The sequence below is a fragment of the Pyxicephalus adspersus genome, chromosome 5 (genome assembly GCF_032062135.1).
Source record: "Pyxicephalus adspersus chromosome 5, UCB_Pads_2.0, whole genome shotgun sequence".
Lineage (NCBI taxonomy): Eukaryota > Metazoa > Chordata > Amphibia > Anura > Pyxicephalidae > Pyxicephalus > Pyxicephalus adspersus.
The window spans coordinates 26,141,074-26,160,905 of NC_092862.1; the positions used below are offsets into that span (position 1 = coordinate 26,141,074).

Sequence of the window (19,832 nt, forward strand, 5' to 3'; positions counted from 1 at the left end):
TCTGCAGATGTATGCTGCAAACTTCTAAGACCAGTCCACGGTGTCTGTACATCCGACATATCTGTGGTTGTTCTATTTCCAGTTGCAGTGTCACTATAAATTTCCATCCACCAAGTAGTATTGTCAACTCGTCATGGCAATTTAACATTTCCAGCCCATTTTGTTAATATATATTGCCTGAAATTACCATCAATGTGCTTTTCATCCACTAGTATTTATCGCCAGACCCATAGAGCCTGATATAATTAAACATGACAAGAATGGACAAAGCCAAAGACAAGACTAAACAAAGCCAGGCTGATGATACTCCTTTATCTGTTAGAGTTATATGCTGTAGAGGGTCGTGGAGATAAAGACTGAATGGGAGCACAGAGCCTTATGGGATACCCACGTCACTCATCCCAGGAGGCTTCTGGCTGCTCCTTCTGCACATGCCTGAATATCGGGCATGCGCTGAAGGATCTTTTTTCTTCAATGGGGAACAAAAAATGCTGATGTCACGCATGCTCAGTGCCCATTTACAGAAAGCTACACCACCAGCTCTTGCGCTTGTGCAGCGCAAGATTTGGTGATGTAGGCAGAAGCCGAAAGCCGGCACTTCCTCTGCGCCAGGACAAAGGTGAATTACAGGACAGAGGAGGACCCAATCCAGGAAACCTCTTCTCCAAACCTCCTCTAAGATCTCCATCTCCTTTCATAGGATCTATATTGCTAGGTTGAGATAATAAATAACAACAATATTAATTATATTTTCCTATGGCACTCATTCACACCTACAATTTTTGATAGTAGACTGCTAACATTCTTTTAAGTTTTTTTATTGTTGGCAAAATTCTACAGACACTTGGGAGAACATACAAGCTCCAAGCATATAATGTTTAAGGTGGGATTTATTGCAGGGTTACAAAATGTGTTATCCACCAACCATTTAGACACCATGCTACCTCACAGTAGACTATCAGAGTGCCCTTGGTAATATTTATCGTCTAACTTGCACTAAAAAAATGGCAGATATAATATAATTGGTTAGCAGGAACAGTACCTTATTTTGATAACTTTTTTTATTGTTATGTTTAGCCTTATTGCTTCTGGTGCCTAAGGCATAAAATGTACTCAGACAAGAAAAATAAGAAACCAAAATTCTCAAAAAAAATTTAAACTACAGCCTTTACACTGAAAGACTTAACCTTGGAGTCAACTATTTGATTAATGGATGTGACTTGGTGAAATAGCTGACAGCATAGAACATCGTTGTAGTGGCTGCACTGACGCAATGCGTAAGAAATTCAGGAGAGGCTGAAACTTTCTTAGTATTCAAAGGTTATGTTAGATGTAAAGGTTATAAAAGCTTCAAGACTACAGAGAACTGAGAAAGAAACCTATTAGGGAGGATGTTCTGTGCCAGCTCTGACCTTGCGTGTCTACGGACTATATATATGGTCTGCAAAGTTTTACTAAATCAGTTCTTAAGGTACAGAACAGCCATCTAAATTATCTTCAAGATTTGCTCCCAGACAAAGAGTGGCAAACCTGGCATTTGGCAACAGGACTGTTGTGAGAGTGTTTGTAGGATAATGAGGGTTTCTGTAGGTTAAGACTGTTTTAAAAAAAAAGCGCAGGCTTTTAAAAGTACAAAGTTGACCTCAACCTATACCAATTCTGCACTCTGACATCTAAAATCATTCACCTTGCCCCCTTTCTGACACATTTACAATTACTGCTTAGTTTATTGATTTGACAGCCAATAGAATGTTTCTTCAAACTTTTAATTTAGTCAACAACATAGATATTTGATGTATTGCCAATTATAAGTTTTGTGTTTTCATGGAACTAATGAGAAAAGAAGGCAATACAAATAAAATAAAGCTGTTCATTTCAGATAAACAATCTGCAACAATCTGTGCTCAATAAATACAGTAGGCGCACAAAGCTAAAGAATAAAAAAGGAGCACCCGGTTTATGATGTTTTTAATTCTTAATCAGGGCAATCCATGGAATGTAATTATCTTCCTGTAATTACAATGAATATGCTCTGCTGTTTACAGAAAATACGATTTGCATAATAACTGCTGGGAACTGTGCCATGCTTACTTACCTCCTTGTTAATGTTATTGTGCAGGTAAGGAAAGTGCTTTTTCATGTCACAGGAAGAGATGACAGAGATAACAGTCTCATTTCAACAATTAGTGTGAATAGATGATATTTACAAATATCTACATCCTTTATAGACTGCATGTGACCTGCCAATTGCTGGAGAACCATAAATTTTACCTGATGTGTGGTCAGCTTTGTAGGTGACCTATTTCGGAAATGTTGAAGAGCAATTCCAAGCAAAAAGTTAAACTAGTGAAATCTGTAAGCAAAATTATTTGCTTAAATACAAAGGTCAAACAGTTTACCTAACAGTGGAAATATCACCTAAAAATCTTAGTTGTGTGGCTGTAATTGGAAGCGGAAGCAGGAACAAGGAAGAAGTCAGAAATGGTATCCTATTTAATTATCTCATAGCCAGTCCTTGGTAATGCATTGCACAGGGTCATTAGGAGTGCACCCCTATCTCCTGCATCCTCACTATTTCTACTTCATGTATCACCAACTACTTTCTAATTTCAAGAACATTTTAAACCTGAATGGTGGCAGTGAGAAATGTATTAGTAGAGAGTGAGAGGCTTATTTACACTACATTGCATGGCAAAACACATAACATGTGTTGGGGCAACATTTTTTTAATACCCTCTCCCCCTTTATCATGCTAAAACAACATCAGCTATGCTAAAACAATTGCATTTTGATGAATTGGTAGACCATTCAAATGAAATTCCCAAATCTGGTGTCAGCAGGGTGGCTAAGAGTTTAGCACTCAGCGCTAGATCCAGGTTCAAATCTGGCCTGGACAATTTCTTCCCACATTACAAAAACATGCAGTTAGGTTTATTGGCTTACCACCATACCTGGCCTTAGACTGTACTAATGACAAATAACTATGGCAGGGACATTAGATTGTGAGCCTCTTTGAGGGACAGTAAGTGACATGACTATGGACAATGCAAAGCGCTACATAATATGTTGGTGCTAAATAAATACTGAATAATAATAATTAAATAAATGGGGTACCAAGATAGATGTTTGTAATGCTGCTGGCTGTAAGGCTTCAACACCAAAATCTGAGTATGGAAGGGTGGCCGCACAATATGAATGACAGCAGTCAGTTCTGATGCTCACTATAAAATACTCAGTATTACCATAGTAGAGGCTTTACGGGCAGCCAGGACCATCATCAGAAATTTCTCAACCCTCCAAGATTTTGTCTATCTGTATGTCACAATCAAGACTCCCCCACAAACACATGAGGATAACCCCGACAAAACTCCCCCTCCCCTACTATAAGACAAATCTGTCCACAAGATCCATAAGAACCTGGTATTGTCTGCTTCTTCACTAGCCCCTGAAGAAGTGAGACCCCCATGATAAGCACAGATAGGACAGCTTTTGGGGCCACAACCATCAAAATCCTAACCCTCTGTTCAAATGTTATACAAAGAATGAATACATATATGGATGACTGACATTTACATTTAATTATGTTCATTTTACACAAATTCCTCTATCTGACATTTTTCTGCTTTGTTATTTTCCTTCTCTGCCGTCTTGTGAGTTATAATTTTGTATGATGTTTGTGTATACAATGATATTATAGCTTTATGAACCGGATGATACAGCCTTAGAGTCTCTTTTTTGATGCAAGCAGATATCAAAAATTAGAGCATCTGAGAGAAATCACTGCAGGATCAAAAAGTTTAAAACTCTTGGGGGAAAAAAGCAGCATTATAGCACGTGTTGCACATTATGTTTTTATTTTACTAGAGATTCTTTTTAATACCTTTTTTTTTTGCATAAATGTTTCACTATAAAACTATTTTAGTGTACCCAATAACATGTGTACTCACACAAAAATGACGATACAGAATGAAACTTACTAAAATGATAAGAAATGAGATTACATCAACAAGATAACCTTCTGATAACCTGAATTGATGCAGGCTGATGTTCTGAGAAGAAAATGATTCCTCTGCATCTTGAGACATAATTGAAAGTAAAAACTGCTGACATATTTTATTAAACACAGGATGGGAAAACATAGAAAGTGTGATAAAATCTAAATAGTACACAGTTTTGCAGCACCAAGCATTACTAAATCTACAGATTCAAAGAGGCCACTAAGCCATAAAGAATCTACTGTTGGCATGGTTTAGCGGTTGGGTCAAGGTGTGTATATGAAAAAAAGACCCATCTGTTTTCAGGGAGCTGTCATTCTCTTCTTGTTGCAGTACAGGGTTGCTGTCTAGCAATTATTTACTTTGGCGGTTTACTAAATAAACAGAATAGGTGAAGCAAATCATATAAATAGAGTTTGGAGGGACAGATACAGATCACCTAAATAAATCTCTCCAAAGAAAAGACTACGGAAGTGGTTGCATCCTTTTGTGGTTGCTTTTGAGAAATGTAACTATTTGCTTATAACCTTATTAGCAGCACGCTGAATTTAGTGTTACTGCCAAGAAGTACTTAAATCAACAAAGAGATTTAATAGTAAACTCCAGGTTGGGCAGACTCGTGCCCCAAAACCCACCCTACCCCCTCCCACTGGATCACTTTTTTGCTTTATTCTAACAATAAAGGGAAAAAGGTTTTAAAAAATTAGAATTGGGCTTTAACATTTGTGTAGCCCTACTAAATCCTTATACATATAGAGGACCTCTCCAGTAGATTCATCATTCAGTAACTTTTTACATCTGTATTGTCTGTTGGGATGTTACTAATACATTTCTGTATCTGCTGCAAAAGCCAGGGCTGGCAACTCCATTACTTAATTACAGTAGGTCTGCTGTATTTCAAGGTTTCTTGGGGCCTATATGAACACTTGTTCTTGCTTTGTTCTGATGTAACCTAAATAGAGATGAAGAAAAAGGGAGTGAAAAATGCATAAAAACAAAAGAATAAAAAAGGAGACATACATGCCCTGCACTTTGCCTCTAAGGGGTTGATTTTAAATTGTTTCTAACCAAGATTCACCTAACGTTTACATAAATGTTTACATTCCACATATTGATTCATATATTCCACATATTGATTCCACATATTAAAATGTGTGAACCATCATTTACTAATATTTTTTGTGCATTTTTCTAATTACATGAAATAATTAGTCAATTTGGGTTAACATTTTACACAGTAAAAAAACAATAGTAAATTTTCCTTTGATATCTACTAATCAATCAGTTCCATGTCTCATTAGAGACATGCTTGCACGCAGATGCCCGGCTGGCATCTACTCCCTCTGGACTTGCATCCCCAACGTTCACACATCGGGGACGCAGTTGCCGGCCGGGCATCGCCAGGTTACACAGATGCCAGCATCGCCAGGGAAAGAAGAAGCCGGGCATTGCTGGGGGACGCTGCTGGCACCACATACCAGGTAAGCTGTTTAAACTCCCTGGCAATTCTACCCTGAGTGTGGCTCAGGGTTACTGCTTTTTTTTAGCCACACTCAGGATTACCGCTAAGGAGGTTAAAGGTATCGTAATTAGAAATTTGGTATTATAATTTTCACAACAATTAGGTCAGTATAGTCTAGACAATAACCTCTGACTGCACCTCAGAAGTTTTGAAGAATTTTTAAATAGTCATTAAAAAATAGGGGATAAAATATGTATTTCTTCCTTTTTATAGAAGTTCTTGCAAAAAAAAATCCTATCACATAAACAAAGTTTCCAACGCGTTTCGCAGATCAGGTAAGCCTGCATACTCAGGGGTTTCATTGAGGATGTCGAGTCCCATGGTATTTACTGTAAATCATGCAAACAACCTAACTGCAACTGATCCTCATCCAATTGTGGAAATGGATACTAGTCATAATACAACCATGCCAAGGGATGAAAGATAAAACCAACAGTGAAGAGCTTTTGCACAACAAGTAACCACTATAATGCTGCAACTTTAGAGTAAAAACTTGAAAACATATTTATAAAAAGTCCCCTAACATTTTACTTGGTGTGCCTAAGACTTCAGACTGCTGAAAAGTGCTCCCTATATGCCAGCGGTCCCCAACCTGTGGTCTGCAGCTCTGGCCGGTGAACCCCTCAGCGAGGTCAGAAGAAGGACCCCGCATGGTGGATGCACCAGTCAGAACCATGGACCATGTCTCCTGTATGTATCGCAGGCTCAGGGAGGGTTGTGTCTCCACACACCCACTCTCCCATCGCAGGTTCAGATCTCTGATGGGAGAGTGGGCAGGTTCTGGCATCATGACTTTAATTTGGTGGAAATTTCTTCCCCTTTGAGTGACAAAGGTCTCCCCCCGCGTGCGCAGTCCGGAGTCCGTAAATTTAGTGGTCCGTGATGTCCAAACGTTTGAGGATATGCTGTTTATTAGAAATAAATATTTAAGTTGTGCCATTAACATTATGGGCATTGTTTGTTGACTTTGTTTAGTGAACGAGACACTAGGGTCAAATTTAATAAAGCTCTGGAAGACTGCTGTAGATTGACTATTATGAAAGAACCTGGGTAATCCAGCAAACCTAGACTGGATTTCTATAAAAATATTTTGCCATTAGTTGGCAAATGTTTTCAGTCCTAGACCAGATCCATTCCAGATTTTGAACCTGGATCACCCAGGTTCTCCTATGATATTCTATTTTCTCCAGTGGAAAAGCGTTATTAAAGCAGGCTCAATGTGTTTAGTCCAGTCATCTGATTATGTGCAAATGGAAATCCAATTTTTATTATTTGATACTGGGTATTCATAAATTTAATTGGTATTCATATATGAAAAACTGACATCATTCCTTTTAAATTGCTGTAACTGTACAGTTTTATGGGGGGGTTACTTACAGTCTGTTGTTTTGTGTGTGTAAAATGATACCATCATTATATACGGCTGTTTCATCATATATATATATGGCTGTTACCATAATATGGCTAAATTAATTAAAATAGACAAAAAAAAATGACAAACATATAATTTTTTCCTACATATAGACCTAAATTCCTTTTAATTTCAAAAACACAATTGATTGGAAATTATGATACATAGCAAGTTCTGTTTTTCAAAGAATGTTTGTTTCTCCAATTTTTATAAATGACCTTATCATTCCTATGTATTGCACTGTATTAGGTAAGCAAAAAAATAAATTTATTCTGGCAAAAAAAGAAGTACAGGCAAACTTCAGAAAATAATTCATATTTACAGGGTACAGGTCATATTCTTTAAATGATAGCTGATACCGATAAATCTTATTGGTCCAGCATGACAAGAAGAATAGAAGTGTTACTATATTTACAACCTGTGCATGTCATTAACCAGTCAGGCATTATTATAGTATACATTTACATAAAGTTAAAGAATAAAATATTTGTGGTACATAAACTTAATTTGGCTCATCACTGAGCCATTCATCATCCCGAGGTATAACTCACTCGGCTACACAAAGATCTCATAAAAATACAATTATCTCTTCAGATCTGTAAATGTAAAGTGACCCTGTGAAATGTTTCTTCATTGTCCTCTTTACTCTGAAATCCATTTATTTCCATCTATTTACCTGCCTGGCGTGTTCAGTATTTCAATAATGAGGAAAGCAGAACAGCTTTACTTGTCATGCATGACATTACCTTGTCTCTGCACATCCATAGAACAGTTTTTACATCTTCTTAGAAAAACCATTACCTTCTTTATATGATTCATTAAAATTGCTGCTAGGAGAACAAAGAGTTGAAGATAATTCCCAACTTACCTTGATAGCTTTTTATACAACATACGGAGGGCAGTATGCATATTTATGGTCATTGCAGGATGTTTGGAGGGTACATTTTTAACAGGATACCTTATTATATTCATCATTCTATCTTTACATTTTCATTCAGATTGTGGGTGAACTGACATGTAAAGATACATGAACAAGTAAGCGCTGTACACACAACACTGTTCAGTTCTATGGAGTGGGGAGGATGAGTGGGAGGCACCCTCTGTGTCCTCCACCATAGGAAATGACAGCGGTTGTCCCTTGTTGGTTGGTTACTGATTTGCCATGTTAGTCTTATTATCTAGCTTAACTATTATGCTGTATCTGCGTTTCAGGGTCTGCTCACCTACCTACCCCAGCCATGCACATATTTTTTTAAATGCCTGACTGCAATCAAAACAAAAAGTTGTTTTCCTGCTTCATCTGCTTTACTGTCTGTTGTATTTGATGTTTTTGTATGACTAAAATATATTCTTTAAAGTGCATTGGAACCCTAGAACAAAAATGCAATCCATTGAGTCAGATGTAGTAGCGGTGTTCTTGTTTATTTCAGACAAGTATATTTTCTGTGACCATCTGGATCAATAAATTTCCTAGAGAGTGAAGTGCTGTGGTTGCTCTATTACTTGATTACAGAGAAAAGTATTGGGATATATCTGCAATCATGAGGTCAGAACCATGTAGCAAGATCAGGACTAGGAATGGTATCATAATACATTCTAAAAAATAACTTTTCATTCATCCAGTTAGTATCTTTGTATACAGTACCTGAGTTGTATTGTATACAGCAGCGGTCTCCAACCAGTGGTCTGCGAGAAGATTTTGGGGGTCCGCGGCTCTGGTTGGTGACCCCCCGAGTGGGGTCAGGAGAAGGACCCCGCAGGGGGGACGCACCGGCCAGAGCCGCAGACCATGTCCCCCAAGCAGTTCCCAGGCTCAGGGAGGTGGGCGGGCCATGTCCCTGCACACAACCCGCCTACTCTCCCATCCCAGATGGCAGACTGGGCTGGGTTATGGCGTTATGACATCACTATGGGGAGGTTCCTCCTCTTTGATTGGCAACCAGCTCCCCGCGCATGTGCGGTCAGAAGCCGGTATTTTTAGTGGTCGGCGGGACCAAAAAGGTTGGCCACCGCTGGTATACAATACACCTCCAACAATGGTATTTGATCTACATTCTGTCTAACCCTTCTATCTGGAGTCCCCAACACCTTCAACCAGGGCTCCTTTAGAGGTTTCTAGTTCTTAGAGCAATAAGCAATTAGTTTTTCTCAGATAAGTTTCCACTGAAACCAAAGAATTTTTTGGCTATCTGTAAGGGCAACATGGTGACAGTATTCCCACTGGCCAGGAATGTAAGAGACATAATAAAGCTCTCCATTTTGGGTGAGCCTGGGTGATCCAGCAAACCTGAAATGGATTTCTTAAGATCATTTTCTAGTATTATATTACAATCCTGGACCAAATCTATTTCAGGTTTGCTGGATCACCCAGGTTCTCACATGATAGTCTATCTTCTCCAGCCTTGAAGAGCTTTAATAGATCAGGCCCAGTGGGTGTACTTTCCTTCAATTTTAATCCTATTTACCATGCTCCTAAATGCTGCTCACTTTCTTCCATCATATATGCTTTCCCCTATCACCTTTCTTACCAGCATACATTTAATTTCTCATAAGCAGCCACATGTGCACTGGTCAAGAAAAAAGGAACATTTGTTAGAATGAAAATAAAAGAAACTGTATGTTATAAAAAATGCATTAAAAATTTAATGGTTCTTTATACTAAGCTTTTGTGTGGCAGATATGACAAATATTTAATATATAATATTCTGTTCCTCCTTTAAAACATTTTCTTTCTTCTTGAAGGTGTAGAAGTGAAAATGTTTCTCAAACCTGCTTTAATCAAGTATTATTATAGATCCGACTTCAAAAGGTTGTTTGGACCCTAACGTGTGATCTGTGCTGGCATCTGTAATAACTATCTGCTGTGTCTTAAATCTTCCTTTGTAGAATAAGACTTTGTTCTTAAGACCCCATTCCTTTATAATAAACCAGTAATCCCTACTGTCTTTTCTTTCATTCTACAAAGATATACATTATTTTTCCTTGTAACTATGGAAACACTATTCCTTTTGTATTTTTTCCCCTATTTTTCAATTTACTGGTTACCTGCAGACAGAACTCATGTACTCTATGAACTGTCAGCTAAGGAGCCAGTCTTGTTCTTTTTGTGGGTTCCAATCAATTTTTTTCCTTAAAGGAAATCTATATTGATTTAGCTTTGCACATTTGTTAAAGCAGAACACATCTGTCCAGTCACAGGGAGCCATCTTCCTATTACTTCTTCTCGTCTTAATTGTGGTCCTTGGCCAAGTTATTTGGCTGGACTGGGAAGACACAACTTCCCCGCAGGTGCACGGGAGCTCATTCAGTGTTGGCAACCATGGGGGAAGCTGGAATTGCTGAGTATCTGGCAATAAATGTTGAGCTGCACATGCGCAGCTCAGTGATTCAGCAGCTCCAGCGAGTGGCCAGGCAAGTGTGAATCCCTACTACAGAAGTGATATCGCTTCTCCATTTTTCCAAGTCCTGCCTGATCAAGTTTTTTAAGTGGATACTACTAAAAATGCTAGTTATCTGAATTTTTCAAAGACTCAGAAGACAAGATCTTTAACTAAGTCATACAAAAGTCAGAATTTTGAATCTAAAGCTAAAGCACCAACATGGCAGCAAGCAAATTATTATTAGAAGAGAAGTCAGATATGGCAGCCAATGTATGTTTTTCCTGACAAGTCTTTTTTTCCCCACTTGATCTGCTTAACCCAAGGAGCCAGGGAAGCCTATGCTGACATATCCTGTCGGTTTCTCAGACAATTCCAGGAGTTTGTTTGATATCAGGGGTCAGAGGCAGTATGTACAATACCATAAATATGTAACACATGCTCATCCATGAATGAGCTATGCCTATGATCATAGGAACCTATATTCCTGATGTGTGGTCCAGGTTGATGTTTCTAGAAGATGCTGAATTGCTTACTTTTAGGAGACCTGGCAGAGGACTATGTACACAAAACAAAATTTGTATAGGAGCCTTTGTACCTGCCAAATAATTTGCATTTCTGTTTTTCAATTCAAGACAAGGTCATGGCCATAGGATAATTTTAGGGGGAGCAGATATCACATTGCTGGAAGATACACTAGTAGATAAGTGTGCCATACAATGTAAAACAATTTTCTGCAAAAAAAAAATATTAATAAATGGAAGGAACAACTTGTTTCAGTTTTTTTTTTTATTGTCTATGCATCATGTATAAAGTTGTATTTTAGTTTTTGAGTAATTGTTCTCCATTTGAGGCAGAAAATATTTCTCTACAAGTATTGGTGTGGACAAAACAAGTTGAAAGTGATGCATTACATGGATGGACATAGCTAGTTAGTGATGAAACACTGTCAGTAACAAAATAAGTTTTCAGCATTAAACATTTTGTTAAAATAGAACTTATCACAATAGACACTGGTTGCTGTTTTTTTCCCGGACACCATGCCTGTCAGGAAATTTTCAATTACTGGGGAAAGGAGCAGAGTCACCGTTTCATAGCTTATACATTTAAACAATATAGGTAAATTAAGCAAGCCCAACGGCTTCAGAATTTCAATAATGTTTCATTGATTTTGCCAAGTTAACCTCATAAGTGTAAACCAAGTTATAAAGAATATTGCACTAATAATGGTTTCTTTTTATATCATTAGCTCCTCACTGGTAATGATTGTGGGGTTCTACAAGTTTCCTTATAAGATAGTAAATAGGCAATTTAGAGCTGACATTTTAAATTATGAGATACAAATGATTCTTTAGAAATCAAGGCTTTCACTAGTTGAATATACATTTTATGAGAAACTCCTGACTATGTTAAAGAGAAAATTATCACAAGATAAAACAGTGAATGCAGTTAAATAGCACCAAGGTCTTCATGAACCGACTCCAAAATTAGTCCACAGAATTCAAACAGAAACTGCTTAGGAACCTTTAGTTTTACGGATCAGATTTTCCATTAAGTCCCATTGTTCTTTTGTTACCTGTAGAAAAAAAAAAAAAAGCAGAAATTTAAAAAAGCATTAACTGTCTACCTTGTTAAAGTCTTGTGATGCTGATATGAGAAGTATTACTGTACAACCTAGCTTAGCCCTGCTGCCCGGACATGTCTTAACATTTAAACATATTTGGGAGAGTCCTGAACTAGAGAGCCCTAGATTGTAAGCACCTCGGGGCAGGGTCCTCTCCTCCTCCTATGTCACTGTCTGTATCTGTCTGCAATTTGCAACCCCTATTTAATGTACAGAACTGCGTAATATGTTGGTGCTATAAAAAAATCCTGTATAATAATAATATTACATGGGAAGTTCAGAAGCTACACAAATCCTGACTTTTTGTTTGACCAACAATGAGGTGTGATAGGCTCTGTGGTAGAGATCGCCTTTTGGCAAAGGCCACCAAGGCTCTGAAACAGTTTGACTTTCTGAACTGAAGTTGAGATTGACGTTCCTAAATCATAGCTTCTAAAGCATTGGTAAAAAAAAAAAGGTACATGCAGACACCATGGAGGAATCTGCTTTACTATCCTGGTACCAGTCAAGCAGGTTTCATCAAAACACAAACATTTACTTCACAACAATGTCCCTGTAGTTCAGTATGGTGTGATAGTAATCCTTGCATGTTCTCCACAACACATTTTGCACAAATTCAAAAGGTTAATGTGAACAAGATATAAGGGACCCTTGCTCTGTATTGGAAAACAATGGTGTCTTAGGCTCCGTACACACGTGCACTAATTGTCATTGGAAAGGATTTGACGATCCTTGCCAACAACAAAAGACCGCACGATGCATGAACCAGTGCTGTACGTACGTCGTTCTACTTTACGGAGAGGTAAGGGAGGAGAACAATGGAGTGGCATCATGCTGGTCTCTCACCCCTTTCACTTTAATTACGATTGTTCTCTTCCGATATCAGCCCTGAGGCGGACGAGAATCATCTGAAGTGTGTACCTAGCCTTAGACCTACACTCACCCCTGCCAAGACATAACCAAGTTTTTCCAGCAAGTAGCAAAAACTTTTCAAACTGTAAAGGCATTATCTGTCTCAGGAGGAGAATGTGTTGAACCTCTTCAGAGAGACCCACAGAGATAAAAGGTCTCACTCTGCGGCTGGCAGGGAAAAGGCTTTTCAACTTCATTACTTTAGCTGCTGCTTTGGAAGGAAAAGTAACTGTATCACCTTTTGTTTTGATGTATCAGGATGTATCACCTTTTTGTATCACCTTTTGTTTTGATGTATCAGGAATGTATTTAGCGGATATAAACTAAATGTTCAAGAGGGATGAAAAAAAACAAAACATAACTTTAATTTCAGCTACACTATTGATGGTAATGCTTTCCAGTAAGTTGGTGAAGCTTCAGTGAGGTGTGCTGAATCATTTTCATCTTCAGCCAAAGTTAAAAAAACAAAAAATAAAACTTGACTTAGTTTTGCTTTTTTCTGGAGCCTTCATTGGGAATATTTGTGCATATCAAGGCTATTCTAGTAACTGGTAAACTATCTTTGCAGTTATCTGTATACATAAAGGCAAATTGCAAGCAATAAAATCCATAAAATAAATAAATGAATGTAAAAGCAGGAATACAGCAAGTAAATAAACAAAGGTCGAGAAAAAAACAAAAAACAAAAAACTAAGTTTGACTGACAAACACTGCACAGCAAGCACAAAAAATGAAAGAACTTTTAATGTAAACACTACCTTCTGCAAATTATTAAATTCTCCAGCCATATAGACATATTCGCCACCATCAAATCTTATGACCTGTAAATAAAGAAAAAAAGAATATAATTTTATATTGTATATATATTACATTTGTTTTTTGGGGGGTGAAGGTTATATATATATATATATATATATATATATATATATATATATGACCAAAGTACCAAGGCCAATTTAGCATAGCAATATTTCTATGGCTACTTTGCCCAAATCAGTTTTGTACATTAAGGACATAAAAAGGTTGTTGTTTGGTACACTATTTAGGTAAAAACAAACAAAACTATGTTCTGGTGTTTTTAGTATAGGATTACATATGAAGTAAAATACATACTGTAACCTGATAAATAAAGCATTAAAAGCCTTTGGTACTGCAGACATTGGCACTGCAGCCTAATGGTTGGTTTTCATGACAGTGAAGAAGTTATTGTTACTACACATCAAGTAAGGAAGGGTTTTAGGATCATTTCATATTTGGAAGGGTTACCAGGAGAAAGCCTTAGCACAGCTTAGGTTTGCAAAGCTGCATATGAACAAACCACAGGACTTGAATAATGTCCTTTGCACAGAAAAGACCACAGTTGAGATGTTTGTACATAATGCACAGTGTCACCATTGGTGTAAACCACTAAAGGGGGGGATTATTTGGGCTTGTTTTGCAGCCACAAGACCTGGGCATCTTGCAGCCATTAAGTCAGCTATGAATTTATTTGTATTTTAAAGTATTCTGGAGTCAAATGTGACGCCAAGTATGTGAAAGTTAAAGCTTAGAAGAAATTGGTCAAGCAATAAGACAATGATTTCAAAGCACAAAGTTCAGACCTCAACCCGATCTAAATGTGATCATGGGATTTTGTTAAATAATAACACAGTAACAATTTAAATATTTTAGAACATGCTAAGAGCCAGATGATTTTTTTGTCTTGTGCATAAAACTGAAAGAGGGTGTGCTTTCTTTTTCCACGTGACTATATGTATGTGTGTATGTAAATATATTTTTTTTGCTTGCACTTATTATAACTGTATTCGTTATCAACAATGTGTAACATAGCTGTACAACATTATATACCCAAATATACAAAAAGGTCTGAACAATATACTTACTGCCCCAGACACCCAACTGGCATAGTCACTACACAGGTAAACTGCAAGGTTGGCTAGTTCTCCAACTGTGCCAAGGCGTCCGCAAGGAATTCTTTTCGGAATACTTGCTTCAAAAGATCCAGTTGGATCGAGGCGACTAAAAGCTCCCTGACAATAGAAAAAACAGAAAAAAAAAATATTTTGTGAATGTTTCTACCACTAAGAAATCTACAATGAGATTCATGAACACTTTCTTATACCTTGGTTTTTATGGGTCCAGGCTGTATCACATTAAACCTCATGCCGTATCTTCCCCACTCAGAAGCCAGGGATCTAAAATACAGAAGAAAGTGCAATTCATTTTTTTTGCAAAAGACTTGAAAAGAACCCACAAAAGAATTTACTACTCCTTTTTATTGCGCATGAAATAGCTAAAATAGTTGACAAGTTATTTTGGTGTGTCATGAGAATTGAGTATCTTTTTTTTTTTTTCTGCTTCCCTAGTTGGTGTGTGTATAATATTAAACATATATATTACATCAAAAGGAGCCCTCAACAAATTTTCTGTTGCCTTTCCTCCATCACGTAGTAGAAAATAAAAGCACGTTTTAAATTATAGGTTTAATATACATAAAAAAAATATCCAACAATCCTTATCAGCAGTCCTGTAAATAACCAAACAACATAGAACTAGAAGAAGCTCAAAATCTAATGTATCTAATGCAGACATACCAAGTCATAGAGAATTATCCATGCAAATATGAAAGAAAAATCAAAAGTTACTCGCAGACTAAAAGAGAATCATGTAAGACAAGCCTGCCAGAACGCTAAGACACTCTACTGCCCTCTAAATCAATCATGGGTAGGAAGAACTTACTTGCACAGTGCATCCACTCCTGCCTTAGCAGAAGCACTGGGCACTACAAAACCAGACCCGCTCTCTGCATATATTGTTGTAATAGCCAGAAATGCAGCACCTTAAATGGAAAAAAAAAACAGGACTGGTATTATACAATTCATTGTGCTAAAAGCACATAAAGAAAAAATAACAAATCTAATAAACATTCACATAAGTAAGGCAGCATGCACACATAAGATTTTCATTGCTGGAAACAATATTTTACTAGAGAGTGAAAGAGAAACAAACGAGCGCTGTGGACGAGTGAGCGCCACTACACTGAGCTCTCTTCTTTTGACTTGTATAGTGGTCAGTAGTGACAGATCATCGAACCACATTGGAAGACCACTGTACACACGACAGAACCTGGCCTGTGACAAACATGACTGTTCGTCTCATGCAATATTCATCTGGCGTGTGTACATAGCCTAGGAATTGGTAGCATGTTTATTTGTATATTTATTTGCACAATTTCAAATAATAACAGCCAATTAAGTCTCACAAAAACACTTTAGAGGGCCTCTGCCATTTGAAGATTCAAAAGTCTTTCAAATGTGAAGTTATGTCTTCAAAAACATTACTAGGGACGGATATGTAAACGTAGAAAAAAAAATATAAACCTAACCTTTGGAGACTTTTAAGGAAAAACGGGGTCTTAAAGAATGTGACCCCAGAAGTGGTTGCATAAAATGTGACATTTTAAGATGTAAAAATACAACAGAGCAAAAAAAGCCAGAATTTGTTTCAAAGGTAAGAAAGGCGTGGTATTAATTGAGACCTGGTGCCTTTGGAGAACATTTGAGTATACTGAACTCATTGTCATGTTCAAAAAAACAATTCGAGATGGTATGAGCTTTGTGATAGAATGCTGGCAGTAGCCATCAGAAAATGGGACCACTGTGTTCATAAAGGGATGGACATGTTTAGCAACAATACTAGGTGAGGCCGTGGCATTTAAATGATTCCTAATTGGTACCAAAGGGACCAAAGTGTGCCAAGAAAATATTCCCTACAGTAAATCACTATTGCCAGCCTGAATTGTTGAAACCATGCAAGATGGCTCCATGCTTTCAAGTTGTTGATGCCTTCTGAATTCTGACTCTATTCAAATAGCAGAAATTGAGACTCATCGGGCAACATTTTTCTAATCTTCTTTTGTAAAATTTTGGTAAGCAAATTGCAACCTCAGGTTTCTGTTCTTAGAAGATTGAAATGCAATTCAATGTGGCCTCCTGCTGCTTTGAGGTTATCTGGATCACCCATGATAATCTTCTCCAGTTTTGGGAAGCTTTAGAAACTCCCAGGATTACCACCACAGCCCATCTAGTAATTACACATTTGTATTCAGCATCAGCCTTTGATACATTTTTAATTGCTTAATAATAAATGAAAAGTTATCAAAACAATTCTAATTAAACTACTCCTGCCTTAAGGATAGCTATACAAAATTTATTATCACTGAGAGGATGGAGAATTTGCCTCAAGTAATCAAACTTGATTGCAGGGAAATATACTTCAAATTGAGTCAAAAGCTGTGTACACATTTACTAGAGATGACGGGAGAGATCTAAGAACAACTAAATTGAGCTGGAGATCGTATACTTCCATATTTTACACAATAAAACAAAAAAGTGATCATAAATAGAATCTCCCTTTAAATAATATTACATTATCACAAGAAAAACACCACTGAAAAAAGTTTATGAAGTATGTATATGTCATGTATATCCAGCAAGCTGTAAACTTTCTTATAGGATCATTCTCCACAAAGCGATTTATCAACAATTGGTGGACTCATCAGTCCAGTGGTGTGATCACTATATCCACTGGCTTCTTCTATCACTTGGGCAGTCCACCCGCAAGATCTTCATCAGGAGTCAAATGGTCTATTTCACCCCACCCAGTGGGAAGAACCTAGCACCTTTTAGCTGGGCGCACCACCAGGCATTTTTCATTAAACACTCGGCTGTTTTTTGGGTGGAGGATCCAGGAGATCCTCAGTGTGAGAGAAATAGGGAGATTTAAATAGGGCTATGTGACCACACGCAGGATAAATAATGTTGATATCAGTTATTCTCTCTATTTAGTCACTACCGTATAAGTCTTTTGTTTATTGTATGTTTATTTATTTTGTTTTTGAGTGTCTGATTCATTTCAATTAAAAACTATGATTGTATTGTTTGTACCTGAAAAGTCCCATTAAGGTTTATGAGTTAGGGATGTGGTTAATTCATTGGTGGCCTTAATGTTGCTTTTTAATGTTGTGCTATAAAATATTAGGTTATGGGTATTATCATTTGTGCCCATACTATTTTGATTTGTGTTTGATTATTTGAAATAGCCCTGTCAAATTAAACTATATTCTGTATTTAACAAAAGTCAGTTTAAACAATGATGGGTGCCAATTTCTTGTCAGTTTTATGTTATTTCAGACAGCTGTGGGCTCTTCTAAGTGCATCTAAGATTTTCAAGACTTAATCCAACATTTATCCGCTGAATGCTGCACTGCTCCTAAAGTTCAAGCAGAGTTGCAACTTTCATGAAGCCTACACCTCCATGGACTACAGTGGGATAAGAAGAAAGCTGCAGGCATTGAGACCATCAGCCTGTAACAAGTCAGTCAATATGCCCAGTCCTATCCACAGCTGTCTAGACCAGTTTCTCAACCAGGGTTCCTCTAGACGTTCCTTCAGCAATGAGCAATTTCTGCCTATCAGGTCAGTTTAAATGAGCACAATGATCTTTTTGGCTCTCTGTAAGGGTAGAAGTAGTAAACGCATTGGCGAGCATTGTAAGAGGCTTTCTTTCCATTAACCACTAAACTAATTGTACCATGAGCTGTGGATAAAATATTTTTAGCGGGAATTCCCTTAAGACCTGACACTTATTTCACGGGTTCCACCAAGTCAAGAGACTGCTCTAGACGGATAGTACTGTCTTCGTTGCTAACCCTCTCTCATTGTGAGTTGGAATCTGAAAGGGGGAGCATTTGAGAGACAAAGAGAATGGAAATTCTTTATTTATTGAGATTTTGTACATAGTAGCGAGATTTGGTTCAGACTATCATTCGGAATACTTTTTTTGTACTTAAAAACTAAGTCCCTCTAAGTGTTAGTTTCTAGCCCCAGTTACTTCCCCATGAAGCAATTCGAAAGAAAGGCTTCGCCTTAAAGTAGAACTAAGATCTGCTATAGTCACTGTCCCGTTTCATTGCAGGACAATGCCATCCTCTGCCTTATTTTCCTCCTGGAGATTATCTGTGGCTATCTTGATTGGGATGACCCAACTCCTTAACAAATAATTGTATCCATTAAATGACTTTATTCATTCCTGGCCCATACAGTGGAAGCCAGGACTTATGTGATGCTGGTAACCAAAAACTGCTGCAACTCAGCTTTTTTGAAGAATTGGAGCATTGAAATAAGTATGTAGAATATAGTGAATGTCTTTTGAAAAGCAAGAACTAAAAGGTGTAAATATGGCCAAAAAAAAACAAAGACAGATTATATGCTTTCTACAGACAACCATTACTTTATCTCATTGCTTCAATCTTTCATAATAGGAGATGTTCTCAGCAGATTAAAAGCAGATCTTCACACCCTAATCCGATTGCCCTTTCACAGGATTTGTTGAATTTGGCGTAGTTCCTTGATGTGACATTTGTCACCAGAAACTTTATTAAATAAATTAGTCCAGCAATGTCCTGCATTTCCTCTATATATTAAATTTTGACCACCTCTGATTCAATCAAAATTTTTTTACATGTGGTTCAAAGATCTATTCCTTTAAACAAAGGCGGCCGCCTACAATACTGGGTTAGGGACAATTCATTCATCTTCGGTGTTATTTCTTACAACAAGATTTTCATTTAAGTCTGTGTACCGCGGCAAAATTTTTATCAGATGAAAACGTTTGTTGTGCGAGTTATGATTCCTCGCTCAGTTATTATACTGTCATCTATAATAAATTATAGCTGTTCAGGTTCTGGGCTCTGAAACATTAGTTAACAGTGTTGTAGTTGTAAACTCCAATTCTCCTTGGAAGGTCAATATTTTCTATGTTTTTGGCAGCAATAATTGGAAATCAAGTTTCCAGAATACCAACTTTAACAGTTTCTGCCTTGGAGCTGTAAGCTACACCAATGCTTGCAACCTAAACAACAACAAGCATTTTGTGTTTAAAGTCAAATGACACAGACCATGATGTAAAGTCCCTGAATATCTTCCTGGTA

The 19,832-nt window shown here is 37.4% G+C and overlaps 1 protein-coding gene across 2 annotated transcripts in view; it reads right to left on the bottom strand.

The window, feature by feature from the left end:
• Positions 1 to 9,546: 9,546 nt before the first annotated feature.
• Positions 9,547 to 19,832, bottom strand: part of DECR1 (2,4-dienoyl-CoA reductase 1) — a 34,047-nt gene continuing 23,761 nt past the window's right edge. For both annotated transcript variants that reach the window (XM_072410947.1, XM_072410948.1), the window contains 5 exons: positions 15,581 to 15,680; positions 14,964 to 15,036; positions 14,725 to 14,871; positions 13,600 to 13,662; positions 9,547 to 11,881 (listed from right to left, as the gene is read on the bottom strand). In XM_072410947.1, coding sequence (XP_072267048.1) covers positions 11,822 to 11,881; positions 13,600 to 13,662; positions 14,725 to 14,871; positions 14,964 to 15,036; positions 15,581 to 15,680 — 443 coding nt within the window. In that variant the 3' untranslated portion in view covers positions 9,547 to 11,821. The remainder of the gene's footprint in view (positions 11,882 to 13,599; positions 13,663 to 14,724; positions 14,872 to 14,963; positions 15,037 to 15,580; positions 15,681 to 19,832) is intronic.